Source organism: Syngnathus leptorhynchus, chromosome 16 (assembly GCF_054491065.1).
Source record: "Syngnathus leptorhynchus isolate UIUO chromosome 16, UIUO_Slep, whole genome shotgun sequence".
NCBI lineage: Eukaryota > Metazoa > Chordata > Actinopteri > Syngnathiformes > Syngnathidae > Syngnathus > Syngnathus leptorhynchus.
Window position 1 is genome coordinate 20859 of NC_141210.1, and position 27957 is coordinate 48815.

General features: G+C 48.5%; 3 protein-coding genes and 1 long non-coding RNA gene across 13 annotated transcripts in view; 2 read left to right on the top strand and 2 right to left on the bottom strand.

Annotated features, from left to right (window-relative positions):
- On the bottom strand, positions 1-22127 carry LOC147043684 (uncharacterized). Of its 5 annotated transcripts, none has more exons than XR_015068411.1 (7): positions 21820-22127; positions 21311-21352; positions 21067-21245; positions 20842-20940; positions 7057-7275; positions 1583-1960; positions 1-1423 (listed from the first exon to the last, which is right to left on the bottom strand). It is a non-coding gene; the product is annotated as an uncharacterized LOC147043684 (long non-coding RNA). The 5 variants fall into 5 exon arrangements; XR_015068408.1 differs by adding an exon at positions 11944-12068 and having other exon boundaries at positions 21067-21352; XR_015068410.1 differs by having other exon boundaries at positions 21067-21349.
- vat1 (vesicle amine transport 1) lies at positions 1324-20430 on the top strand. The gene is made up of 6 exons (XM_085932896.1): positions 1324-1989; positions 7074-7281; positions 13989-14159; positions 14285-14374; positions 14715-14956; positions 16004-20430. Exons 1-6 carry the CDS (start codon positions 1564-1566, stop codon positions 16256-16258), a joined length of 1392 nt encoding a protein of 463 aa, XP_085789022.1. The 5' UTR covers positions 1324-1563; the 3' UTR covers positions 16259-20430.
- LOC147043686 (peptidyl-prolyl cis-trans isomerase FKBP10-like) lies at positions 21445-25239 on the top strand. 5 transcript variants are annotated; one of them, XM_085932894.1, is made up of 11 exons: positions 21448-21747; positions 21854-22098; positions 22353-22498; positions 22652-22844; positions 22942-23087; positions 23158-23347; positions 23418-23563; positions 23678-23867; positions 24075-24217; positions 24294-24511; positions 24569-25239. In XM_085932894.1, the coding sequence occupies exons 2-11, from the start codon at positions 21908-21910 to the stop codon at positions 24737-24739; spliced, it is 1734 nt and encodes a 577-aa protein (XP_085789020.1). In that variant the 5' UTR covers positions 21448-21747; positions 21854-21907; the 3' UTR covers positions 24740-25239. The 5 variants fall into 5 exon arrangements, with proteins under 5 accessions (XP_085789018.1, XP_085789017.1, XP_085789020.1 ...); XM_085932895.1 differs by having other exon boundaries at positions 21456-21747; positions 24294-24457; XM_085932892.1 differs by having other exon boundaries at positions 21445-21747; positions 23418-23867; positions 24593-25239.
- LOC147043687 (7-methylguanosine phosphate-specific 5'-nucleotidase-like) overlaps positions 25100-27957 on the bottom strand; it is a 2988-nt gene continuing 130 nt past the window's right edge. Inside the window, exons 2-9 of one of the 2 annotated variants that reach the window (XM_085932897.1) lie at positions 27425-27523; positions 27189-27258; positions 27067-27113; positions 26714-26799; positions 26514-26603; positions 26265-26427; positions 25956-26156; positions 25100-25883 (exon numbers count right to left, since the gene is read on the bottom strand). In XM_085932897.1, coding sequence (XP_085789023.1) covers positions 25773-25883; positions 25956-26156; positions 26265-26427; positions 26514-26603; positions 26714-26799; positions 27067-27113; positions 27189-27258; positions 27425-27523 — 867 coding nt within the window. In that variant the 3' untranslated portion in view covers positions 25100-25772. Of the gene's footprint in view, positions 25884-25955; positions 26157-26264; positions 26428-26513; positions 26604-26713; positions 26800-27066; positions 27114-27188; positions 27259-27394; positions 27956-27957 lie in introns of those variants that run through there. The other variant, XM_085932898.1, reaches the window with a different exon arrangement.

Genomic DNA, 27957 nt, shown 5'->3' on the forward strand with positions numbered 1-27957 from the left:
TGAGAAAATGAAACAAAATCTATAAGACGGATCCCCCTTTACAGCCCTCCCAGAAATATGCGCACATTATGTATGTTGAATACTTGTCAGTAAAGGAGCCATAAAACGTGGCGTATGTTTTATGAAGTGGGTCGTTAAACAGAGCGGTTCGGGATGACTGCTTTGTGTGTCTTTATAGCTCGTCTTGCCTTTAGTTAGCGTAGGAGCTACATAATTGCTTTCGAGCGATCGATGAATGAGCCTAGGAAAGTAGAACTACCACGTGCTGTGCAAGTTTGCCATCCTTTTTGAAGAGCCACACTGCCCTCTTGTGGCCATAATTGAACTGCGTTGACAGCGCACATCAGTGAGAGTCACAGCTGCACAGGCGTGTAGATTCGTGAATCATAAATATATCATTCACCAAATTATGACAGCTTGGTCAATGTATTTCAACAGATTGGCGACGTAAACGATTTTTTAAAATGTCTGCCGTAGTACCACGTTTGAGCAGTGGGAGGCAGCATAGTACCTTCAATGTTCCAGACTGCCAGAAAATGCCAATAAGAGCATCAGCAGCAGCAGTGGGAGCTTCAGTTAACGTTTACAAAATCCCCTAACAAGACAAGATCAGGACGGTCACCGTGATTCGCTCCTCTTTTTCTTAAGACAAAGCACTATGATATGCTTGACACTTTGAGTGGCACTTTGTCGCCACAAGGTGTCTCTGCCTCGCCTCTGGAAAGCAAGAAGGAAAAGGACTTCAGAATTTGATCACAAAATGTTCTTTATGTTACAAGCCAATCAAAAGTGTTGCACAGAAACAAAAATGGATGTTGCTCCATCCATTCGCCATTGTCCAATTATGGCCCTTGCAAAGGTGAATTTCAACAACGAACATGTAGCCTTGTATTGTATTCAAGTCCCAGTGGAGTGAAAATGTCATACATTTGACACACAAAAAATACAGCTAACATAAACCAAAGTCATTAGACGTTGTGAACAATTATTTTCATACACGATCGATGCATTGAAAAACTAAACGCTTTTTTGGGGTCTTTAAGCTAGTTGCTAATTCTACCCTAACAAAAACAATGACTATGTTCAGTAATTCTTTTTTACAATATGTTGATTATTAAATAAGAAATGCGGCATCTCAACAGAATGTGTCCTTAACTGGCTTTTTTTTTTTTTTTGCAAGCCACGAGCCTGTTACAATGCTTTGCAGACTGACGTTCAAGCCCTACCCATCGCAAACCCAAATCCACCCAATCATGCACGCAGGAATCCGCAAATTTCATCAGCTTTCCGTGTTTTCCAGTCTGCCTCCATCTCGTCCCACTCACTCTCACTGCTTGAGCCCGACGTTGACAGCCACCACTCGAGTCTCCCTCTCCACCGGTCAGCACACTGTGTCGATTTCCCCCCGCCCCCCAAGTGACCGCTGAAAAAAAAAAAAAAAAGACTTTATGCGACCCTACCTATCTTATTTTGCAAGACCACTTCACGTCCAGGCATCTCTTTTATAGAACAAATAAGAAATCAAGTCACTGTGTTCTACTTTTTCGAAGCTTCTTTGCAACCATGTCCGGAGAAGACGCACCTGTGCAGCAGCAGCAGCAGAATGCAGTAGACCAGAAGCAGGACTCCAAGGCCACCGAGGAGCCCAAGACTGAGTCGGAGCCAACGACCGACGCGCCGTCGGCTGCAGCGGACGCAGCTCTCCCGGCGACCGCCGAACAGGTCCCCGAAGAAGAGGCGTTCACCTATCGCGCCCTGGTACTCACCGGCTATGGGGGCTACGACAAAGTCAAGCTGCAAGTCAAGAAGGGCAAGCCGTCCCTCAAGGCGGCCGAGGTCCAGGTGCGAGTCAAGGCGTGCGGGCTCAACTTCGCCGACCTGATGGCGCGTCAAGGGCTTTACGACCGGCTGCCGTCCCCGCCTGTAAGCCCGGGCATGGAGTGCTCCGGAGTGGTGGAAGCTGTCGGGGAGGAGGTGACGGACAGAAAAGTAAGCACTTTACAAATACACTTCAATTGATCGTGCAAGTGGATGAAATGCAGCGTGACAATCCATGCTGTAGATTTTTTCATGGGCGTGTCCGGCCTCTCGGTGCAGGACATGATCATAATTTGAGTAAATAATGCATTGACTCCGTGCAACGTTGTCGGCAAAATCCAAGTCAAAAAAACAAACAAAAAAACAACATTTATGTTCTCAGAATACATACATTTATGGTGCGTTAAGTGCACATCGTGCATTAAGAGAGACACTTGTTGTTTGACATGGTGCAAAACTGACGCTTCGGTGAGTTAGAGTTGTGAAATTGGCCTGGTATTCAAATCGCTACTCCAAATTACGGTTCCAATTTGCCAACAATGGACTGGGGGCAATGGGGGCAATGGGGGTAATGGGCCTCCCACCCCGCGCCACAGAACTGTCACGATCCGTGTCACTTTGCTTTCGCACAACTTCCAAGGAACGCGACACAAGCTCGATAAAGTAGTGTAGTTTCCAAATGCATAGATTAAATTAACACGTATTTGTTGAAGTTGAATTTGTGTTATCTACATAGTATTTTTTTTTCAATTATTTTAATTGTATTGCGTTTTGACGAGGTGCGCCAAGGCGTGGAATAAAGCCAGGTCAAGTTAACAATAGATTTCCGGTACATAAACGGAAGTTAAGTCGTGCTCCCTTCAAAATAGTGACATGTGTCAAGCAAATCAAATGACAAACGACGAATTTTAGGCCAAAGAGTAGCGATTTTAGGCGCACTTTGACGTGTTGCAACACGCGGTAGCTTTAAAGCACACGTTAGTCGGCGTTTGACGTCCAATGGGCTTAAAGAAGTCGAGACAGCGTTTTATTTTGTAAACGCTGGAGACGGGGTGCCATGGTTCAGTGTGACTTGACAGCCGTGGAGGAGCTCGCGTTATTGTCGACGCCTTTTGTTCGAAGAGCTTGAGCACCGAGACTGGCAAGGTGCAGCAGAGCAGAACCCAACCTCACCCGCCCTGTATTCACCAACACCTCATTATTCCAACAAAATTTGCCAAACACGTGTTTCCCCCACATACATAGAAGAAGGCAGCGTTTGACATTGACTTGCATCCATGTTGTACAACTGCCTTCTTTCTCTTTTTGAATGGGGGGGGGGGGGGGTATCGTTTGTGTTGAGCCATCACAGAACATTGGCCTGATTATTTTGAGAGCCTGAGAGCTGGCTGATGAAGAACAACTGGGGCGTGGTTAACCCATGTGGCCGTCCGATGCTAATAAGACACTGTACTGTACTGAACTGTACTGGACTTTACTGTGCATCTTCTGCCATTTTGTATTTCTAAGCCAATGCTAATTTGAATGTATTACCATTTGCGGTCTATTAAACATCTTATCATTGTGCGTGATCAACCTCGATAAGAGGCCTGTAAAAAAAAAAAAGAACAGAAAGTGGTTCTGTTAGCTCCAGGTTAAGAGCAATTTGTTGGTCACCTTGTAGATTGATGTTATTGTGAGTTTGGGCCTTAAAAGTAGCAGACGCATGTTAAAGTCCAACAGCTCTGTGACTTTAACTTTTGTTTGAGTTGTTGACCACATTTGAGTCATATTTATTTGATTCTTATTTTGGGAAGATGACATGCATTTGCAACGGCAACAGGTGTTACTCACACTGTAAAAAGACACGAATCATGAGAAGTCCTACGCTCATCATTGTCATCATCAGTTTTGGCCAGATAAAGCAAAACGTCAACAGGCCACCTTTAAGCTGTCAGTGACTCACTCGTTTTGTCATCTGTTTTTTTTTTTTACATAACATAACACAAATGTCTAACCCCCGGATGACGTTTTAATTGGGCATGGTGGGTGAATATGATGGATGGGGGCGACACAGGTGACTAATTGTATTACAATTGGTGACGGGTCAGCCGGACGCCGCGGTAGGACTCGCAACCTTTTGAGTGTGTGCTCTTTCCACATTGTCAGTCATGTAGATTGGATTTAAAGGTCAACACGCAAACACCACGGCTTGTCATCGCCTACGCCCTTGCTTCTAGAATTAAAAGGCAATCTAGCTAATGGAACGAGATCTATGAGATCTTTTGGCACTTTGGCGAAGCAAATGTTGCTGACCACCCGAGGAGGGGGCAAAAAACAAAAAAAGCCAAACTCAGTCTGGTCTGAGCGGCTTTTGGTTTTTGTTTCTTTGAGTTTGTGGCGAGTACTGGCTTTGATTTTGGGTCCCCATAGGAACTTTCACAACGCTAACCACATGTTAGACTTTCTGACAGCGAGAATTTGAGGCAAGATGCAATTGAAAACATGTTGTGAAAGCGTAACAGAAAGCAACAGCCACACACATGTAATAAACGGACTCCCAACTTCCAGGAAGTGAACGACTAACAAATACATTTAAAAAAAATAAAATAAAAAAAAGACACTGCAGAAGATTTTTCACTTAGAGGATTTTTTTCCCTCGATGCCTTCACTGCGTTGGGCACACGATATCGCTATCCCGCTTTGGAACCGACTCTTCCAAAGTGAACCCACTAGACTCTATTTGATGGAAATACAGCTTAATAATTAGTGACTGGCGTGCAGCCTCATGCTGAGGTTATGTGGAAGAGTCCGGTGTGGGCTGGTTGCCTGCTAAAGAAAAACAAAATGCTCAAAGGGCCACTCACATTGATGTATAAGAAGGAGTTGAAAATGAAATTCCTCTTTACTTTAGAGAAGGTGATGAATGCAGCAGCATTCTCTCTTGGCTCTTTGTTTGTTTGTCTTTATGTATTTCACTGAGTGCAGCAGCACCTCGAAATAAAAACGGTCCCAATGATTAGAATTTCGAGACAAGGCATCCAGAATGAGCTAAGAAGGAGCCTTTTTTTTTTGGAAGAGTGTGACAATGAGTAAGCAAGGAGAGAGGCGGAAGGGGGATCACAAATCACATCGAAACTCTCGTGACGCAGCGCATCAGCACTTTTTATTCTCCTTTTATTTTCCTTCCACACGCCGAGCGAGCCCTTTGCGAGTTTCGGTCGAATCTGACCCATATGTTCTCAATTACCCCTGGCTCGCATTGTCATTCTGGTATTTCCTCCAGCCCTCCCTTTTATCTAAAATCCCCATTCTTTTCGACAAAGACCTCTCCATCTTCCTCCCCCTTGTCACTTCCAATAACCCCGCTCATCTTTGTCCAGTCGTATTTACTTTGCATAAGCTGAAAATAACTGAAGTATAACGCTGTTATATCTGCATAATCAAATCAGGCAAAAGCAAAGGAGCGGCGTGGCGTGGCGCGGCGTTGCTCGTGGCGGCTGCATGCAAACAGGGCGTGGCACCTAATTGTGTATACTACAGCACATCTTAGGATGCAGCACTGCAACAACATTCACTCATGATTTCAAGCACATGCGCCCTGGTGAAAAATCTAGACAATATCTCAGCGTGCCCTGTGGGAAAAGTAATAAATAAATAAATAAATAAATAAATAAAAAATCAGCCTCGTACTCTGGTTTGACCCCAAAAATTTGTTCCATTAAAAAAGTGCAGAAAAACCCTGCAAAACAAACTTAAACGCTTGCTCCTATGCTTTTCTGCTGAGCACATCAGCCAACAAAGCCGCTGACCTGTGTACCACCTTAAATTGAATCACCATTTGATGAATGCGTATGCGGCAAACTTTTTTGACCTCGACAGTGATGCCCAGAAATGTGTGTTGCAAGTAAGTGTCACACGGCTGTCTCACTTTTGAGTGCTCCTCACATGCTGTACCTGAGTACGGAAGAAGAAGTGCTGAAATGGCCGCGTGAGTCATGTCGCTCTCCCGTAAATGCCGTCACCACAACGACTGCTGTCTAACATTGTTCTACTAAGTGAAGCGGCACGCGTTTGAGCCCCCCCTCTGGAGTCAGAATGGCAAACAAAGAAAGGAAAAAGCGTTATTTGTAAGGAGAAGGAAGAACGAGGAGAGCTATCTCTTATTGAAGCCCATAGACTGAAAGGCGCATGGCTCCCTTAGAAGGGGCCAGGCGCTGCAGGGGGGGTTGTTGTCCTGTGGTCCTGTGTGCTTGATCAGGACGGCAAAGTCTCGGAGAACGGGATGAAGAAATCCAAAGGCGGGAGGAGGGACCTGAAGGGGGAAGGAAAACTCTCGAAAGTTGTTCTGGGCTCGGGAAGTGAAAGAGAAAGAAGGGAAGAAAAAAAGTGAGAGTCTTTTATAAAATGAGGACGAAAACAGGAAGAAGGCCAGAAAACCGCAGTTGTCTGTGTTTCCTGCGTCCCCTCGAGCGGGCGGACCTTCCTGATCGGACGTTGTCGTGGCGGCGCGACGTGGTGGTTTACAGCAAAGGCTGCATGCGCACTGCACTCACTGAAGAATCCTGCTTTGACGACAACTAAAACCCAAATGCTCTATGAACTTGCCACTCTCAGCATGGGCCAAATTCAATTGCTTTGACTTCCATTTGGTCACATGTTGTCGTACCCGAGTTCAGTCCTCAAAAACTCCCTGACTATTCTGCTGGACGTGTCACCATTCGGTGCGACTTTGTTTTCTTTCTTTCCCTTGTTTTCTTCCTCTCGCCGCAAAACAACAATCAAGAGCAGTCTTTGTTTTTCATTCTTTGCGCCGAGCAAGGCCTTCAAGGCTAGGCAGCTGATTTTTGGAAGGAAAAAACCCCAAAACAACAACACCCACAGGGGACAGGATCCAGACCCTGTCAAAAAGGCTGTTCGAAACAACCAAATGTGCTAAGAGCCATCTTTGCTTTTTCAAGTCGAAAAGAGAACCGTGGCTCCCTGTCAATCTTAGTCACACTGCTTCCAACTGAATCAATAAAGAGCGCGTCACCTCCACGCCGCGTCCATAAAGTATGTTCTTGATAGTCAAAACACGCTGGCATGTCAGCGGCCGACGCTAACGCTTGGCAGCTGCCCTGCCAATCGCACTGATGTGATTGCGAGTGAACCCGGGCAAAAAAATAAATAGGAACGGAAAGCCGAGGGGACGAATTGCGGGTAGGCGGGCCTGGTTAAAACTCAAGCGGATACTTTTGCTCCAAACTGTTCACGTACCTGTCATGGTTTCCCAGGTGGGCGACAAGGTGATGGTGCTGAATCGCTTCGGCCTGTGGCAGGAGGTGGTGGTGGTGGCGGCCGACCACACCTTCCTCATGCCGGAGGGGATGAGCTTCGAGGAGGCCGCCGCCGTACCGGTCAACTACATCACCGCTTACATGATGCTGTTTGACTTTGGTCACCTGCGGCCCAACCAGAGCGTCCTCGTCCACTCGGCTGCAGGTACGCAAAAGATGCAACGTCGACGGACTCCGGTTACAAATCCGGAACATTCACAACGCTGTCATTGACTTTTGCCATCTTCTAGCCATTTTGATGAGCTTAGCAGGAAAATAGCAAAAAAAAAGTTGTCGTTTTTTTTCCTCAAAGATACAAACAAGAAAAAAGCGGAACAGCGAAGCCCGAGGCTGAGACGAAGCGTTTCCGAATCAAGTTCTGAAAGCCAACCGCGACTAAATACGTTGACATTTAGGAGCCCTGCCGGCATGTGGTAGTAGTCTTGTGACAATATTTGTACATCATCAATAATACTTTCTCATTTTATTGATTTTCCCAAAATATCGCATTGCTCTAACCCTTTTTTGTTTTTGTTTTGATGAGGCTAGGTTTGGTTTTCTATGGAGGCCAGTTTTTGGCAGCAAACTAGCCAAACAGTTAATTCTACTGTGCCTCCATTGAGTCAAGCCGTGGGATTTCCACATCAGCACCTGGTTGAGGCAAATATTTGAATCCACCAAATTCCATGCGTTCCATTAGGATCCCCCCTGGTGGAGCTTTAAGGCTGGGAGAAAGCTGCTTTGGGGCTAGCGGAAGTGCTCACACCTGTTTTGGGGCGGAAAGCAGCAAGCCCAATGAGAACATTCAATTTTGCACAGGGAAGCTGGAGAGCAGGAAAAGACATTACTTAGCCCGTCTGTAGAATTTTCCTCTGACTGTGCTCGGGGAGCCGTAGCAAGAACATGATCCAGAAGCTTTAGGGACAACATGTGGGCGTACGTGGAATGAAACGCGAGCCGGGGAATGAAATCCGAGCTGCGTGGCTGCTGCCCAGGTGTATCCACTTTAAAGTGGAAAGCAATGCGGCGTGCTTTCCCGGGAGACGAGCCGAGGCCAAATCTTGGCATGCGGCCGACGGCTCGCTCGCGTCCCTGGGAAAGCCATACGGCCATTAGAGGGGTTTGACGACAATCGTGTGGAAATGTGCTTTTCCCACGCAGGGACATTGGGCGACGGGATCGTTTCTCGAGGCGGCGGGCCGCCAACTTTTGTGACAAATAGTACATCAGCCGGTGGAATCTCAATTTCGCAATTGAAGGGAGTGTTAATACTGCTAACGAGATTTGAACGTAGCATCACTTCACTAATGCCCCGCCTCACCTTTGAAACCAGCTTCAACAAAATAGCAGCACTAGCGATACATAGCTAGCATAGCAAACAAATTGATGTTTTTTATTTGGCAATGTTTTGTTTGAACTGTTAGGACTATTATCTTTGTTCTTCTCAAAATCACATTCTTTTTAGAAGGCAATGTTTTGATTTTTTGTCGTCTCAAAGCGCGCTACTAGTCTTGCACTTATGGCAGCGTGTGGGATCCACAGAGCAGTGGGCTCACACGGTGCCTCCGGCTGCGAGGCAGTGGGAGGGCTCACCAGCTGAACCTGTCAAAAACTGTTCCTGATGTTCTCTGATTAGAAAGATTAACGGTATCGGTGGTGACAGGCTGCAGGGAGGGAGGAGGGAGGCCTTTTTTTGGGGGGGGGGGGGGATCTATCACTGAGAGAATTACACCCTACCTAGTTTTCTGATCATTTATTGAATGAATCCATGCGTCCGTGTGGGCAATAATTATTGGGCAAAAATATTATGTTCATGAAGCAACATTTCATTTGGTATCATCTGTTAGCGCGATGAGGGCTACTTGTTTAGCGCCATCCGCTGACTGCCTGGAAGTGAAAGCTGCCAAATAAACAGCGACGGCATGTCTGTGCGACTCTGCATTCCTGCCTGCCCTATCAACTTAGGTGGTGGCAGGATGCAAAATAATGAAATGGTGGTGACACACGCAGACTCACAATGCATCATTGAGGTCCCAAAAGTGAACCCCCGCCCATCCCGACATTGAGATTTATGATCGGAGCGACTGATCTGCGAGATGTTCCATAACCATTCCACACACACACACACAAAAAAGCTGTGATTTAGCTTTTGTGGAGACTTCACTCCAAGACGTAACACAAAGGTTCTGGTTTGATTACTTTCTGCATCACGCTGTAATCTAAAGCATGCTAACAACGCAGACAAGAAACGTAGCAGCTACTTGCTAAGTGGATGGCTACGGCCACTATCTGCAACTGCAAATGCTAGCTTACTATGAACCAAGTCAGAAAGACTACCTCTCTAAATATTTGCAGCACCAGCGTGGTTTTCGTTTATGATTGTAATTCCAAAGGTTGTGGCGAAAATACTGTGTTTGGAGCAGCTCAGTAGAAGGGATGCCTAAGTTCTTTGTACAACCTGTTGCTCTTTAAAAAGGAAAAGGGTCTAAGCCTGTCCTGGTCACATGACCCGACAAAGCATCTCGTGTAAACAGTCCTCAGCTGCCTCTCTCGTGGCCCTAGTGCCGCCGCCGCCGCCGCCTTCCAAACAATAGCTTGTTGTATTTCCTCCCGCCGTGCCTTTCTTCCCTGCAGTCGCGCACATCTGCATCCTCCTCCACTCCGCTCCCCCCGGCACGACCTTCGCCATATCCGTCGTTGGCGTAACGTATGCTCACTAACCCTCTTGTGTCAGCCCCGGGAGGGAATTTGGGTGCGGTCGGGTCCGCTGACATTTGCGAGAGCCGTCCGCCGTGACCGTCCTTTCCTCTCTGACCTCTCCCTGAACCGGAGCTCGGCGTTTGCGAACCCTTTGGCCTGGCATCCGCTACAGCGCCAGCCACACCCACCCACACTACGCATTCCCGCACACAGTCCAATGATGACGTTACACCACTTTTTTTGCTCATAGACCAACACTCGCACATGTAATGAATCTACACCGCCTGTAAAGCTTTCTAGTTCCGGCACCAGTCGCCGCGTCGGCAGACTTCCTTGCAGCTGCTACAATGCGCGCGGCGCTCCAGCGGATGATACTCGGAATCAGCTTTGTCGGCCAAGTGTGTAAAACACACAGGGAAAGTCTCCGGTAGTCGGCCTTAGTGTCGTACTACAGTAAAAGAAACACTCGAAGAAAACACACACACAAATGACAGTGTTAAGCTGCTGCTGGTGGTGCTGGTGGTGCTGCTGCTGCTGCTGTGAGCCTTGAAGCAATGAATTGAACACAAATGGTGCAGCAGCACATGTGATCAGACAGTCCTCACAGACCTATTGTTTGTCATCTGTGAGGAATGGCGCGCGCTGATGAGCTAAGAAGAGTTGAGATGTCGAAATAAAAAGTATCTCCCCGCGTCATGATCAAGTACAATGAACGTTTTTTTGTCATTCAACACTGGTTTTTGTAGCCTTTCCGTTCCTTTTATAGTTTAAGAAAGCCATATGAATCAGAGTCTTTGTTTGGATGTTTAAATCGTGTGCAAGCCTGAGACGCATTATCTTTTGGTTGGCTGATGGCAATGAAGAATGACACATTGGCTTTTGGTGATAAATCAACTGATTTTCAACCATTTATCTATTGTACGCTACGCGTATTTGTCATCCGTTCTTTAGCAGATAACAACGTGGCTCACGTGGACAAGGCACCCGAGGGCTTCGGTAAAAAGCCTCGGTGCGACTTTCCGCAACGTTGGTCTAATTCGCTGTGACCGGCAAGCAAAGCGGGGAGTCATTGGGGGTGAAGTCTGGCGTGGCCGCCGGCTTATCGGGAAACCAGGGCGACCTCTGAACTACCGCTCCTGTCATGCTGGCGCTCTCATTCGTGCACCGAGCGCCCCGCCTCATTCTGCAGGTGTCTCTGCGAGTGTCTTTTAGTCATTTCAACTGTCACGGCTTTTTCAGTGAATTGAAAAGTCACAGTATGCATGCCAGGCCACCGGTTGGTGGCGTTACCAACATTTCCCGATGACATGGTCGGAGTTCCCGACCCTTTCTGTCATTTGGACGCGTAGCCGTCGCATTAGAAAGAGATTTCCAGGTGTGTTTCTTTAGGCAGGCCGGCAGGCACGTTCCCTCCATAAATAGTCACGCTGTTTTACAAACAAGATAGTATGAATTACTGGCGTGACATTCCTTCCTTCCTCGGGAAATCTACGGGCCGGCCGCCTTCGCACACTCAAACTGGCTCTTTCCACATGCTGCCTGCCTGCCTGCCTGGCGACAATTTTGAGAGAGCGAGGGAGAGAAAGAGCGAGGGAGAGGAAAGGAGGATGGCTCATTTGCTCTCCAAGCTTTGCCGGCGCAGCCCACAAAAATACCAAGGTTACATAATGCAGAGTAATAGCAGTGCAAAGAGTGCACGTTGACAAACAAGCTCTCATCGCGGTGCCATCCGAAGTGCACGAGAAGAAATAAAAGGCTTTGTCGAAGTTGTCGCACGGCCCGTGTCGCTGGTTGAGAGATGTTTCCTTTTTTTGCTTTTTGCATTCTTTCGTGGGCTGCAGCCAGCAAATGGCTGCTTGTGTAAGTTCCTCAAGTAAAAATGGAAATAGATGCAGAGGAAGTGACACGGCCAAAGTCGTCTGTCACGGCTCAGCTCGCAAACATTTTCAGTGAGGCGTCGATATAGCGAATAAACTTTAAGATGCGCAAATGTGTACGCTACATTTCTGGATCAAGGTATTTTTCAAACTTGTCATTTCTCGTTTAAAAGTCATGTCATCTATCGTCAAATATGGGAATATAAATGAAGGCATTGTGCTTTTTAATCAGGAGGATGCCGAGGTGTCACCTGCATGTTGTCTTGCTATAAATGCGCCAAGAATTTGATAGAGACGTGGACTGTTGTCGGGCTGCGACTATAACAACGCTGTCCTGTCGTGTCCTGGTGGATTCCTCTGTGTTTTTGTCAGACTGCTGGAGGGACAAAAAAGTCTGCTGTGACTAAGGGGAAAACACACTCAATGCGTGGACAACAAATGTAAACGTTTCAATTTGATTTGAAGAGAACCAATGCGATTAGCGGCAGGAATTCGCTTAGGCTGTCTTCTCACACTTAGCGGTGGCTCTCAGCTTGAGTTAGGGGGACATTTTGAGTCTTTGGCTTGTTTGATTTAGGCTTGGGGGTAGCTAGCTAGCTAGGTAGGTTGGTTGGTTGGTTGGTTGGTTGGTTGGTTGGTTAGCTAGGTAGGTAGGTAGGTAGGTTGGTTGGTTGGTTGGTTGGTTGGTTGGTTGGTTGGTTGGTTGGTTGGTTGGTTGGTTGGTTGGTTGGTTGGTTGGTTGGTTGGTTGGTTGGTTGGTTGGTTGGTTGGTTGGAGAAAAACGCAGGTGGACTTACTCAAACCTTACGTTACGTTCCATGCTCGCCCGAATGAAGCTCTGTGATGTGTGCACCGAGGCAGTTAAAAGTGCACGAGGAGGCCCCTGGCAAGCGTCCCGGGCGGGTCTCGTGATGGGCTGGGAGGGAAAAGGGGGCGGGGGGGGCACAGCGGACAGGTACCTTCTGGGTCTTCCGCTGTCTGGAAGCTTGTTTACGCTGTACAAAGTTATCTGATGGCTCGACATGCACTTGTTTTGTGCAGCTGTCGACCCGGTGCTGATTTAAAGTCTGCGCGGAAGGTCACGTTTTGTTTCGCGCCAACGTGGAGCGACTGTGTTTACGCACGACTGACGGCAGCGGTTAAGATAGGAGGAATTCTTTGTAACGCTCCACCGTACAGTACTTGTATCAGACGTTATTGATCCTAAATTCCGAAATGACTCAAAAATGATGACTTTGATCATTCTTTGTGTGGGTTAAATTGCCCTTCATAGTTCATCCAAACAATGGCCACGTACTGTATACCGACAGTCATTTGTCAACTAACAACATTTGCGGCTACACATGAAAGAAAATGTCTCCTTTGGCACGCTCATTTGACACGCGTTTCCCTGGCAACACTTTTTTCTTTTTGGTTGCTTGCACCACAGAGAACGAGAGCAGATCCATTGTGCCGCTCTTGTACGCCACTTTTTCTCTCCCGCCTCTGTGGTGGTAATGCCACGATATCATGGTGAAACGTATGTTTAGAGCGCAATTCATGCACGCTAGGTAAGTTCCATTAGCCCTCCCAAAAGAGTCTCATTTCCAATAAGATGCTAGGTAAGTTCCGTTAGGAGAACAGCCCCCCCCCCCCCCCCAAAAGTATCATTTGCAATAAGACGGTGATATCCAGTATTCCCTTTCAACACTGTCAAAACTGCCTGCTCTTTCAAAGGCTTCGTGGCATCAGATACTAAGATGAGCCAAGCTCAACGGGGTCGGGCACAAATGACCTTTACGGATGGATGCCTTTCACTTCAAGTCCTTTTCAGTCCGGCTCGCGCTTAGCGGTAACCTATTACTTCTGGGCAAGCAAACGCGGCTTTCAAACGAAACGCAGCTATCCTCTTCAAATGGGCCACATGTTGTTTTTGCGGCAGAAAAACAGGCAGACACGCTGGATTCCTTGAATGAGGCCCAAAACAAAAGCAAGTCATGCATCATTAGGCCGTCTCATTGTGTGCCTTGTCAGGGCGGCTAATGTGATTGTGTCCCAATAGGATCTTTGCATACCTGCGAGCACAAAACAAAATGGGGCTAGCTTGTTCAAAACAATGAATAACCCTAATGGCGTTGATCCTATTAGTTTTAAATGTCATATGCTGCTTGGCTGGTAAAGGACAGATATTCTCAGTCAGTAGTAATACAGGAAAGGCTCAACAATTATAACGCACGGTATTGCTTGTCTGCTTGAAGTGAGCCTGTTTGAATGCCGTCTTGACCGCTACGCTAACTGGCGCCTTTCTGCTGGCAAGGCGGCGTGGGCACGGCCGCCACACAGCTGTGCAAAACGGTCAAGGACGTCACCGTGTTCGGCACGGCGTCGGCCAGCAAGCACGAGGCCATCGCTCAGGCCGGCGTCACGCATCCCATCGACTACCGTACCAAGGACTATGTGGAGGAGGTGCGCAAGATCAGTCCCAAAGGTGAGAAATTCCGGCTCCAATCGGGGCAAAGCGTACTATTCCCTTGAAATAGGGCACGCCGGCCGGTCACACTCCAATTTTGACCTACGTACTGTAAGAAGTGCTTTATTTTGTCTCCCGCACAGGACTGGACATCGTATTGGATCCTCTTGGAGGATCAGACACCCACAAGGCCTACAACCTGCTTAAACCAATGGGCAAACTTATCACCTATGGTCAGTAAAGCCAATGCAAAATAGTTGGGCAAAATGTCACCATACTTTCATTTGCAAGCAAGCAAGGTGATTGCTTTTGGACCAACACAAAAGAGCCTCTATGGCCATGCCTGCGGGGGTGGGCGAGCGGGGAGGCGAGGACGGCACGCACGGAGAACAGGGCTCGAGCTTCTCCACGGAGCAGAAGAATCTTTGCATGCGGGCCTCCCACCCTCACCCATTCACCCTGGACCCTCTGTTTTCCGTCTTATCGGAACTATGCAGAAGCAAACAAAGGAGCACGTTCTGTGTACTCCAAACTTGGAGGAATTTGTGACGCAAGCAAACGTTTCTTCTCCAGGTGCCGCTAACATGCTGGCGGGCCAGAAGAAGAACTTGCTGGCCGTGGCCAAGAATTGGTACCACCAGTTCTCCATCCACACGCTCAACCTGATCCAGAGCAACAAGTCTGTGTGCGGCTTCCACCTGGGCTACCTGGACGGTGAGACGGAGCTGATCGGCCAGGCGCTCCACACCGTCCTGGACCTCTACAAGCAGGGCAAGATCAAGCCCCGCGTCGACTCCACCTGGCACTTGGAGCAGGTGAAGTGAATGTCCGCCGGCCGGCCGGCCGGCCGAGTGCGATTCACGTCTCCGCAAAGTTCTCCGGTACAGTTAAGAGTAGCTCGCTAGCAGGGGTCCATCAAATGGTGGTTGGGAGAGGTCCACAAAAAGGCCAATGCCTCAGACCGGGTGGGCCAGACGGTGGCCTGCCTGCCTGCCTGCCAAAAAGCAGATTAGCAATGCGTGACAAAACAGGCCTGTGACAGTTGGTCAACATTCAGATCCTCCACACGCTCTCACTGTTCATCCATTTATTCTTCTCCTCGGCCATTTCTCTGCCATGCCGCTCCATCTATCACAGAGTCCAGGTTTTTTTTTTTTGGACTCCTCCCTCCCTCCCTCCCTCCCTCCCTCTTTCCTCCTATTCCCTGCTTCTCCTCCCGCCTCACTTGTTGCCATGGTGACATTCTGTCGTCTGCGCGCACGCGTCAGGCTTAGGGCGGAGTCCCAGATGCAAGAGACAGGGATGAGGATGAGAGGGGGAGAAAAAAAGCGAGGTGAAGTTCTTCACGAGACAACGCCTTGAATCAAAGCCTCTTATCAGTTACTTTCCAAGAGTCCAAACGGCAACGCATTTGGTGCACCCCAACGTCTGATACTAATGCTCTGTTTTGATAGCTTAGCTAATATTTGGAAAGGCGCTTCGGTCGCATCCCGAGAAGAAGGATTGTTCTTTGCGCACCGCCGGTAGTTCTCCATTCCCTCCCTCCCTCCCTCCATTTCCCATGGTGTGTGGAAGTCATTAGAGCTTTAGGTTGCTAGGAGATGGCCCCCGTTGCCGTGGCGCCGGTCGATAGGTGGTCCTCGCGCCACCGGTGACGAGAGGAAGCGCCAAGAGACGGGCGGAGGCGGGTACAGGCGGTGTCCGTGCGCAACGAGTGGCATCGCGCACGATAAGAGCGCAACTTTGACCTCTCTCCTGTTGGCTTATGAATCTCAAGCGTGACATAGTATCAGCGTGATAGCCAATGCCATGGTTATAAAAAAAAAAAAAAAAAAAAACACCCTCTTCCTTTCTCTCTGCAGGTGGGCGACGCCATGCGAAAGATGCAAGAGAGGAACAACATCGGCAAGGTGGTCCTCATCACGGAGCCCATGCCCGAGGAGGAGGAGAAGGAGGAGGCGGTGGCGGCAGACAAGAAGAAGGAGGACAAGAAGAAGGAGGACAAGAAGAAAGATGACAAGAAGAAGGATGATGGCAAGAAGGAGGAGAAGAAGAAAGAGGAGGCCAAGAAGGAAGAGGAGGAGAAGAAGGAGGAGGTCAAGAAGGAGGAGAAGTGAAAGGGGGGTGGAGATTGATTCGTTTGTGGTGGGAGGAGGGTGGGGAGATGAAACCAATCTCATTCCCATCAACATCTCTTTTATTCCTGCTTGGCCATAAAAATCCGACAGATTTTTTTTTCTGCACCCATCCTCCCCCCACCGTGGCCACCAGTGTGCTAAATTGTTGTTACCTGCCCCCCTGTCATCAACCTCGCTCGCCCACAGCAGGCACAAAGACGAGCAAGACGAACTGACCGCACCCACACACCCTTCCTCCCTCCACTTATGTCGCTCGGATGAGTCAGCGAGCTCTCTGATTGGCTGACGCTCAAGACGGCATCAACAAGTATCCACGGCTAATTTGAAAGCGCTCCACAGTTAATAATAGTCCCTCATAAAGAGCCTCTCTGTGTATAAGATGAATTGGGCAGTGGGAAGAAGAGGGGTCTCTCGCTCTCTCCCGCTCCCCCCCCAACTGCTGACGACCACAGGCTGAAAGAAGCACTGTCATGCCAAAGCCTCCCTCTCGCTCCTTTTCAGCAAGTCCTGCCTGTCACCCCAACCCAAGCAAAAGGGCGGGCGGGCGGGCGTGTGCCAGTACAAGCCTCTATTCCCCTCTTCTTCCCGTTCCTTCTCCGTGGTCGGCATAGCAACAGGCGCCGGGACGGGCTTGTCAAGAGATGCCACTATCCTTCCCCACAAATCCCCCCCCCCCCCCCCCCCCCCCATGCGTGGCAACAATGTACCCTATGCCTCTCTTCCAATTCAAGTATTTCAAAAAAAGAATTCTACGATAAAGCCTAGCTAGTATTGACAATTTTTCTCGGAGCAAGTTGTAGCTAAATTCAGGGCATGCTGCCGCCTAGTGGTCGTTCGGGGACTTCGAGCTCACCGTCACATTAATAATAAGAACATTCCATTTGCGCTTCGCTTAAATCTTGAACGTACTGAAAAAGCCATCAAATTTGACAAAAACGCTATCCAGGTTCAAATGTATGTTTTGGGGCTATCAAAATCGAATCACAATCTAAGTCACTCAGTAACAAGTTTGGAATCTTGATCTTATTACTAAATAGCAGTTTAGGAGGTTCGCATATCTCACCAAATTGTGGGGAAAACAATGTATCCTGTCAAACTAAATGTGTTGTAGAAGGCCTCAACGAGGGCTTTTTAATACATTCCCCTTGAATGTTAAAAATCAATCAATCGATTTTTTTGCTCTTCGAAATACCGGGGGATTTTTTTTTCTGAACTACCATTTCCATGCCAGTATCGGGTCGTATTGACTGAGAGGACTTAAATTGCCATAGTTGACGTAAGTTTGACTCGATTACTACTTCGACGCGATTAAACAATTCTACGCAATCCAAAGAATTATTTTGCCCATTCCTGCTTGCTTTCAAGCTCCTTTTTTTGTTGTTGTTATGGTTGTTGTGCCTTTTCCCGGCTAAAACTGGCAGTTGTATTTTTCAGTTTTAACTCCTGCCGTCCTTCTGCCTGCCTTCCTTCCTTCCTTCCTTCCTTCCTTCCTGCCTGCCTGCCTGCCTGCCTGCCTGTCTGTCTGTGTGGGCGCCCCTAGATGGCAACTGGTGAATTTGTTTATAAATGTATTTAAAAAACAAAAACAAAAAAAAAGTCGTGTTAAGCATGAGTGGTCTCCCTCATGTGCTGTGTGCCATAGTGTGTGGCATTTGTCCTCGGGTCATCCTTTTCCCTGACCTAACCGCCGAGCCGACCGATATCCTTAACCCCGCCCCGCTCCCCTCATTCAAGGCCCAAACCACGAGGACAAAGTGGTGTTTTGTATGTTTTGCACTGTTTGCTAATCCTAATGCACTTACAAGCAAGGTGCTCGCACCCCAGCCCCATCCACTCGGCAGATTGCGTGTGGCGCCCCCCAGAGGGCTGGAGTGCGAGCAGAGTGTGGACCCTTGCATTCTGTCCACCTCTGCTTGTGATTATGATGATTGTTTTTTGTGTGTGTGTGTGTGTGTGTGTTTTGTTCTAATCTGTTGGGCGACCTTTGTGAACCTGTGCATGGTGCTTCTGTTCCAAGTGCCATGTGTGATGAAACCGACGCTCCCGCTAAAAACCAACGACAACAAAAAGCACTCCCCACCGTGGGGAGCCTTTTATTATCAAGCTGTCTTTTGTGTCCGAACCACGTGTGCCAAATGACAATGTATATTCCGCTTGTCGATGCTTTGATTATTTACAGCGCATAGAAAAAAAAAAAATATATATATATACACATGATGACGTTAAGTGTGGTTTTGGATGCGTTCTCATGCTCATCAAAATTTACAGAGCGTCTGACAAATATCCCAAATATGTGCACCGAGATAGGGTTGTTGTTATTTAGTTTGTTCCCCTCCAGCTTTTGATTGTCGGTTTGTCGCTCGAGCTTGTGGGCCCGCACTGTGCCTCCTCGTCCTCCTCCTCCTTCCTTGCACACAGTTTACCTCAATGCGTCGTCCCTTAACTAACTTGACAGAAAGATCCTTTTCACTGTGCTCTACCAGCTCCCGTATTTGGTCCGCCGTGACCCCGTCCGTCCAGGTGTTTACAATCACGTCGCAGTGAAAAGGAGCCGGACGCCGTTCATTTTTACACTTCGATGCCAAGCATACGTGATGTAGGAGTTACTTTCCCGCTTTCTTCATTGCATCAGCTTGTGTGGCGGCGAGTCAGATGTTGAAAACGAGAAACTACCTACTGTCACGTCTCAATTGATGTGCTCAAAAATCTGAGGCCACTTAAATGCCATCATTCATATAGCCCCAGTTTAGTAGAATACATTAGCGCAGTGGTTTTCTAAACAGAGTACTGAGACTGGGGGGAAAAAAAACGCCATTGGCAAAATACCGCTATAGTGACAAACACTTAAGCTATTTGTAGCTATTGTATTCCAACGCTTGCGCGGTCATCAAAAAACAAGCCAGAGGCAGAAAGTCGCAACAACTCAAATATCACCATTCCAAATTATGAAATCGTACCTAAATAGATATTTGAAAACATTCATTCATTTTTCAAACAAACAAATAGATAAATAAAATATTCAAAAAATAGCCATAAAAACCGCACTGGATTCAAATCTTAGCCACGATGCTAGCACGAGCATCAGAAGTGTCCAGGCAGCGGAATATGTGGCTGGCACTAGGAATGCTAACACTCAGCCCGCTGGGACCTAAGCACTGGATGTGGTACAGCGCCGAGGTAAACGGCTTGTTAAGTGGATCCGCTCGCCACTTCCTGCGACATCTTCAAATGCTTTCGCGGCGTTTCCAGACACTTATGCAACGGGAGGAAAGTTTCCGAGCCAACGTTGCGGTTCTGGATTGGATTTCACGTGTGGCGACGAAAGAGGAGAAAAAAATGCACTGAGACAACAAGCGTCCAATGGCATTCCTTGTCTTTTTTTGGGGGGCTTCTGGCACAGATACCGCTTTTCTTTTCATGTGGTTTCTCAGGTCCTTCCAACAGTTTTAGCTCGATTTACAGCACAATCTGTCCCGTCCCGTCCCGTCTGTGGAAATGTTCCCAAATTCCACGTATCCTTTCCATTCTATTCCCTCCTGCCAGCCAGCCAGCCAGCCAGCCAGCCAGCCACGGTGAGGCGGCCTGGCCTCAATTGACGTTATTGGCTGATAATGTACAGTACTAGGATGCATGTTTAGTTCCAAAAAAAACGTAACAGTGTTGTGTATATACAGCTTAGTTTAGTGTTCATGTGGTGTGAGAAAGAATAAGTCAAGTGTCAAGTTGCCAAGCGAAGCCTCCGGCACGGCACGGCACGGCACGGCACGGCACGGCACGGGCAGCCACCTAAGTCTAGGAATGCGCCGGCCCTCGTCCTCGCATCTAAACGCTCCCCATTGAAACACGGGCTTTCCTCAAACCTGACCGTTTGTGCGCGTCTTGTGTAACTTTGTATGCACCGCACCCCTAAAAAAAAAAACACGACGCCTTTCAAAACCACTTTTGTTGTTGTTTTTAAATATGATTTTTTTTTTTTTTTTTTTAAAAACCCTTTTTGAATCGATGCTGCTTCTTTCTGTGCTCGACTCCGGGTAGGCTCAGAGTGGGCCGCTACAGCTTGTAACGCTTCAGTGTGTAATGTTACCATATGCCTTACATGTTTTCCAGGACTAATAAAAAAAATTCAAAAAATAAAAAAAAGCATAACAATACATCTGAAAACTGTCTGTTTTTTCTTTTTTAATTGGTCTGATTAAATCAAGACCGGCTTTAACTAAGGCCCGGGCTTATGCCGATTCCAATATTTTGCATAATAATATCAGATCACTGACTGAGTTGATGAACTTCTTTTTAACATTTGCAACAACAAAGATATTAATTACAGGCAGAACATTTGATTGTCCTTCACAATTGGCTTAACTTTACGACACGGAGGAATTTTCAAGTGCAAAAACATGCAATGAAAAGCATGAACTATTTTCTTCACTTTCAGATTGAAGCCACAAATGTATAATAGTACAAGTAGAATTACCAAAAGGCAGGCAAAATTGGATTTACGCATGATACCTCAGAGCAAATCGTATGGTGATCATGATGTATTTTTACAAAGGGCTAACACCTACTTTTTGTATCCCAGTTAGGTGACCGTGATGGTGGTGTGCTTGTTGTGACCAGGCAGGCTGAAGTTGACTTTGCAGTGGGTCATGGTTGAGTCTGGCCCACTAGAAGACAATGCCAGTGTTATTTCAAGGAGATGCATTGTGTTTTTTCTTTTCAATCATTTTCCGGGTCTCTTAAGAGCCTCGCTTTAGGTTGACAGGATTTTTCTTCATTTCTATCACCATTACCTAGCAGAAATTGCTGAGCTCCATTATGTTGCTGTTGCGCCCAGTGTAGCACGTACACGAGTGAGGACTTTGTCGTCTTGGTGGAGGTCGGACCTGCACTGTTTCTTCAAACTGGACCAGGGCACAGTTGGGGTTTGTCCCGTCCACTCGAACAGACTCTTAATTCCCCTCCACCGTTTCTGGATCGCAGGAAGTGGCCGGTTAATTGCTTAATCGGCCGTCTGCCTGCCGGTAGGCCTCTCACTCGCGAAGTCCTGCTCGCAGTACTGCTCGCCTCTGCCATCTGCTGGCAGAACATTCGACAACACCAAATACTTTCAGTTTATTTTCTTCCGTCCCAAAATAGAAATGAATCAATCCAAGAGATCAGCATTGTAAAATTATAATCTGAAAATTGGACACGACACTGATTTCAACATTTCATACAAGTGTGGTTTGTAGTTTTCCTTTAAGGGTCACAGCCCTCTCCCCCTTTTCTTTTCTTTTCGCCAGCAGCCACGACGAAGATAAGTCAAGTTCGACAAGTCAGACAAGAAGGAGGGAAAACGGAGCCTTCAAAATACAGCCAAAGCTCGTTCAGTCGATAGGAAATAACCTCGGAACACTGCATTTCGTGTCGTTCAAACTGGCTATGGGGACAGTCGTGTGCAGTCGGCTCAACTTGTCTGATCGCTTCTTTGGGTTAGATCACGCACGTCGCCGTCAACATTTGACAGACTTTTTCTTATTTCGAAACTCATCATCGGAACTCACTTTTTCCATTTTGTCTTACGTTCTGCTGATACAGTTCTGCTGATCAGCACACTGAGCTGCTTCCTCCTCCTCAAAGCCAAAAGTCGGAATGTTTCTTCTGCTGCTGCTTTGCTTCCACGTCGTCACCTTGCAATGTCACGCCAAGCCTCCGCCACTGGATGTCGTGGTGGACCGCTACCACATGCCCAAACGTTGCCACCGTGAGGTTCGAATGGAGGACTTCGTTCGCTACCACTTCAACGGAACCTTACAGTCGAACGCAACGATCTTCGACTCCAGGTGAATTCACTTCCCCCGCTTTTGATTGGTTCGCGTTTAACCACGGTGTGCGCTGCGCATGCGCGTTTGGGTGCCTCTTAAACGCTAACTTGAAATCATTGATTTCAAGTCCCCACGGTAAGGTATTGACTGTGTATCAAGTTGCAGGCCCTGTATTCCATAAACGTTATTGTTTTTATTTTCACTTTCCATCCATCTACCTACCTACCTACCTACCTACCTACCCACCCACCTACCTTTGTGCTTGCGCTCAGTCATATCCGAGGTAGGGCGTCCATCAGTCAGGTGGGTGTGGGCCGTCTCATCCAGGGAATGAACCGAGGCCTGCTGGGCACCTGCGTCAACGAGCGCCGCAGGATCACTGTGCCGCCGCACCTGGCCTACGGGAGCGTGGGAGCAGGTAATTCTCGTGCAGCGGTGGCGGCAAGTAACAAAGTACTTGTTTAAGTCGTAACGTTACTTGAGTGCTCATTTGGACTTTTATTCCATTTCCATTTCTTCTCTGCACAGCACTGCTAGTCCTTTATATCTTTTACAAATGTGTATCTGGCAGGCAGCGTGATCCCGCCAAATTCTGTCTTGGTGTACGACGTGCTGCTGCTAGACATTTGGAACTCCGAGGACAAAGTCCAAATCCGCACGCTCGGCAAAGCCGGGCGATGCGTACGCGCCGCCGCCGCCGCCTCCGACTTTGTGCGTTACCACTACAACGGCACCCTGCTCTCCGGGCAGACCTTCCTGTCCAGGTGTGTGTTTCTAAACCAAAATGCACGCGCGCGCGTGTTGCAGCCGCATGCCGAACGCCACCCTAAGCAAACGACAATGCACGCGCACGTGTCGCAGCCACGCAAAGAACGCGACCTATGACACGTACTTGGGGCAAGGTGATCTGATCGAGGGCATGGAGGAAGGCCTGCTGGGAATGTGTGTGGGAGAAAGACGCATCATCATCATCCCGCCGTTCCTGGCGTACGGAGAGAAAGGACACGGTACGGAACGCTGGGCGTTTTGTTCCGTCGGCGCGTTTGCTTCTTCCAAACGAGGCGTGTCCTCCGACAGGAAGCGGCGTACCCCCGCAGGCCACGCTGCTGTTTGAAGTCCTGATGGTGGACGTGTTCAACCCCAAAGACGACGTCGCGGTTGAGGTCTTGGAGGTCCCGGAAGGCTGCGAGCGGCGGAGCGCCGTGGGGGACTTCATCCGTTACCACTACAACGGCACCTTCCAGGACGGCACCGCCTTTGACTCCAGGTGAACGCCCGCCCGTCTTCTGTGCGTATATCGATCGCAGCAAATCTCCAATCGCGTTTGTGCGCGTCAGCTACCGGAGGAACAGCACATACAACACTTACGTGGGCCGAGGGTACGTCATCGCCGGTATTGACCGAGCCCTGCGGGGTCTGTGTATGGGCGAGAAAAGGAAGGTGGTGGTGCCGCCTCACCTGGCGTACGGAGGACAGGGCGTCTGTAAGTTGCCGCAGAGAGGAGAGATCATCGGAACGTTTGCAGAGGCACGAGTTGAGGCATTTGTCTGGGGGTTTTTTTGTTGTTGTTGTTGTTGGCACCAAACGCCTCCCTCAGCTGATCTGATCCCCGGCTCGGCCGTGCTGGTGTTCCACATCCACGTGGTGGACTTCCACAACCCCGACGACGCGGTGGAGGTGAAAGTAGTGCGCCGGCCCGCGGAGTGCGGGCCCGGCAGCCAGAAGAACGACTGGCTGCGTTACCGCTACAACTGCTCGCTGATGGACGGCACGCTGCTGTACTCCTCGTGAGCGCCACCCGCGCCCTCCCTCCCTCCCTCGCTCGCTCTTCACCGCCTGCATGGACTCTCTCCGCTACTCTTTACGTTTCCACGGCAACAGCACGAATGCCCGCATGGCATCAAGGTTTCCATACACACCCAGAGTGGACTTGCATTGAAAAAGAATAGGTAGCTATCTTGATTGTATGCATGCGTACGCGCGCTTACGCTTAGGGATCAGCAGGACTCGCCGTCCGTCACCACGCTGGGGGCCAGTGAGGTGATCCCGGGTCTGGAGCAGGGTTTGATGAGCATGTGTGTGGGCGAGGCCAGGGAAGTGGTGGTCCCGCCTCAATGGGCTCACGGGGAAAAGGGAGGTAGGAAGATGTTTTCACTCTGCAAGTACCCGGCCGGGTTGAGGTGTACCCTAACGATGCGTCTCGTTTCCGCCAGCCGGCGTGGTCCCGGGAAGCGCCGTCTTGTTTTTCCAGCTGGAGTTGGTGGAGCTGCAGAAAGGCGTCCCCGACGGCTTCGTGTTCGTGTGGCTGGAGGACGTCCCCGAGCACCTCTTCGCCGCCATGGACCTGGACGGCGACGGCCAGGTGCCCCTGCAGGAGGTAACCCCCGCAGCCCAAGAAAGCAACATTTCGGGACTCTGCAAAACGGTCAACGTACGTACGTCGCTCATCCGCAACCCAATCTCGTGACATCGACTCCCTTCCTCCTAGTTCTCGGACTTCATCACGCTGCAGGTGCAGCAGGGCAACGCCCGCCTGAGGCCCGGCGTGCCGCGCGACGACATCATCCGGTACATGTTCGACAGTCAAGACACCGACAAGGACGGGAAGATCGTCGCGCAGGAGGTGACGCTGCAAACTGACGAGAAGGACGAGTTGTAAAATGAGAGGCCTGCCCGAGCCGTCTGCATACTGTGACGTCCACGAGCTGCTATTTGAAATGTTGGAAGGACGCATCATTACCAATTGCAAGATGGGGAATGTTGCATTTTCCATAGGGTTCCTTCAAGGTCGCAAATCGTTCGCCAACCCTCTGAGTCTTTTTTTTATCACGAGGAATACGTTGACATTTGCCTCGCAACAAGAAAAGCGCAGGCAAACCTCGGGCCACCTTGAACGAAACCTGACGAGAATGCGACATTCGCATTTGCTTGACGCTCAGCGTGGATAGGGGTTAACATCAGAGAACATGACAACTCCAGTCTCAAAACCTCAAACTGCAAGGCAGACTCATGACGTGCTTATCATTTTTTATACTGGCTGTGGTATTTAATGAAGTCCTGAGAGCAGATAGAATCGTTTTGTGAGAGAAAGTGTTTTAAAAATAAAAGTCTTATTATACTTGTTTTTTTTTTAAGAAAACAAATAAAAGCCTTACTATACATGGTTATTTTTTACGAATAAAAAAAGCCTTGGTCATTTTTACTAAAAAAAAAAAAAAAGCCATGTTATACATCGTATATATTTTGGCTACACTTCTAGTATGAATCAGCACTATTTTCATGAAGTCGCCAAAGAGGAGCGTTTGTCAACTTGGGTAGAAATTGCAGACGCAAAGATACAAATGTACAGTAATTATAATGATAGGTCCGTGGCTGTGTTCTTGCCCCGAGTCTATTTAGAGCCATGCGGAAAATTTAAAAGGGAAAGGTGACAGCTTGGTCTAATGTTAGGTGTAAGTGCACCAAGTGCTTCATTTCCAAACATGAGTTGAATGTCAAAATGAGCAAGATGTCCAATTCATTCAAAGCTATTATTGCTTATTAGACCACATAAGATACAGGTAAGTGCTGAAGGGGACAGACATCGAGACATCTGCCGTAGAGGACACCGGTGATGACATCAGATAGGAATCATTCAACCAGTAAAAAGAATTTGTAGTCCTTAAATCAAAAAGGTGTGTGGGTGTGGGGCGTCACTTGTTTCCAGTGAGGTAGAGCAGCACGGCGTTGGCCACGTCCAGGGTCTCGTCTTTCACCAGCACGATGTCGTAAGAGTCCAGATACGATTGCTTCCTCTCCTCCACCTGAACAACAGCAGCGGCCTCACGATGAAGCTCGCATGACTGATTTGTGGAATATTTACGATTTGGTGTCACCTTGTCGTTGAGGAAGCCAATCTTGAGGATGTTCTCCATGTCATGCACGCCGTCAGCCATGCTTAGGTCGCCCAGGGAGTCTCCCAGCAGGAGCACGTTGGGTCGGGCTCGCAGCTCCTGGAAGTGACCCGTGTTGAGCAGGGCGCCCTCCCGCTTGTTGTAGATGTGGATCAGCTCGCCCTTGAATGCTTTCAGCACCCCCTGACGGGAGGGAGGGAGGCAGCCACATGAGGTTTCATCTCAAGTCTCAAATTTCAAGCCAATCACGTCCTATACAGAAAATGCTCGCGCCCTCAAGCCCATACTCACGTCCTGGTCAAAGTCCATGTAGTTGGAGAAGACATTGACGTTGGGGTAGAAGACCCCCGCTTGGCGGATGACCTCCTCCAAGATGTCTCCGATGCCGGCCGAGAAGATGAGCAGAGGTATGTTGTGTTGGTGCAGGTGCGAAAAGAACAGCGGGTAGCCCTCCCTGCAAAAGTGACCCCCATTCACAATTGTGATGATCCCGAAACTCTCGTCTTCACAGCAACGTACGATAGCAGAGGTGTAAGTGACCTGAGCTTGGCGTCGGACTCTTGCACCACGGCAGCCAGCTGATCCTTCCTGATTTTCTGCTGTACCAGCAGCTCGTGCGCTTTGGTCCACCTTTTGATCACAAGCACGCAGACGACGCGTGAGCGCTTTTTCGCCAGGGGGACGGCGGACGTTTTGTTGGTGTGCGAGCGAGCGAGCGAGCGAGCGTGCAAACGACTCACCACTCCACCATAAGCGGCAGCTTCTCAGCAATGGAACGCGACGAGTCGATCTCGATGGGGTAGTACGTGTTCAACAGGTGCTTCAACTGAGGTCATACAGAAAGACCGTTTAAGAATATTAGAAAACCATCAAATTGATGCCTTCAAATGGGTTTTGCTATGAATAGTGCTGATTGTATTTCAGCCATGACAGGCGACAAAATCTCTATCTTGTGGTTTGAGAAAATGCAAAGGAAGAAAGAATCACAAGACGTGAATCTGTCACGATAGCTGTAAAAAGGCAGCAGTGGTGCCAAGGATTCTGTGACATCAGCTCATGTTTTCAATGACGCATCTGTGAACTTTCTACCCACCTCTGCTTTGCATTCTTGAGAGATAAGTTTGCTGTTGTCGAGAATATCTGCACACAAATCAATTCATTGAGCAGCTAATCTGCTTTTTCTTCCATATATTCCTGACATGCATGCACACTTACTGTGACAGGTGGGGCATCTCTTGCCATTGAACGCAAATCTCGTGAGAGTCATGTCAAAGTCTGAGATAACCTATTAGAAAACACACGTGAGGAATACCGAGGGAGGGAGGGAGAAAAGCCACATTCTGCCACCATTTTGTAGTCATTTAACAACGGTCATTAGTTTGGTTGTTGTGGTACTCGTTTGATTGGAGTGAGTGGTGTACCTAATGTTGTGTCCCGTGGTGCTGTCTGACCTGTAACGTGTTTGAACCCGCCTGCAGCATGGACTGGAGGATCTCCTGGACTCTCTGAGGGTCCCTCGTGCACACAGAGGGGTTGGACAGTTCGGGGATCTGAAGAGCAAATTCAATTTTCCATGATTTGAGGCATCGTCATATTCCTTTGCGGGATACAAACAGAAGATTGAGGGGTTGGACAGTTCGGGGATCTGAAGAGCAAATTCAATTTTCCATGATTTGAGGCATCGTCATATTCCTTTGCGGGATACAAACAGAAGATTGAGCGTTTGGACAGTTCGCGGATCTGAAGAGCAAATTCAATTTTCCATGATTTGAGGCATCGTCATATTCCTTTGCGGGATACAAACAGAAGATTTTATTGTTAAACTATCAGAATGCCGTCGCTAGGTCCAAACGTGAGAGTTCAATCGCGGTTGAGCTTTACGATAGATAGCATGGGGCTGGCTAGCTTACGACTACATTGAGTCACATTCATTATCTTACGACTACATTGAGTCACATTGATTCCGGGTACCACGTCAAGTATT

Bases quoted from the DNA above. Each gene is read 5' to 3' on its own strand.
- vat1 (XM_085932896.1), top strand. From the start codon at position 1,564: ATGTCCGGAGAAGACGCACCTGTGCAGCAGCAGCAGCAGAATGCAGTA. The intron at 1,990-7,073 runs GTAAGCACTTTA...ATGGTTTCCCAG, and splicing joins AGGAGGTGACGGACAGAAAA to GTGGGCGACAAGGTGATGGT. The intron at 14,375-14,714 runs GTCAGTAAAGCC...TTTCTTCTCCAG, and splicing joins GGGCAAACTTATCACCTATG to GTGCCGCTAACATGCTGGCG.
- LOC147043686 (XM_085932891.1), top strand. From the start codon at position 21,908: ATGTTTCTTCTGCTGCTGCTTTGCTTCCACGTCGTCACCTTGCAATGT. The intron at 22,845-22,941 runs GTGTGTGTTTCT...CACGTGTCGCAG, and splicing joins GGGCAGACCTTCCTGTCCAG to CCACGCAAAGAACGCGACCT. The intron at 24,218-24,293 runs GTAGGAAGATGT...CGTTTCCGCCAG, and splicing joins GGCTCACGGGGAAAAGGGAG to CCGGCGTGGTCCCGGGAAGC.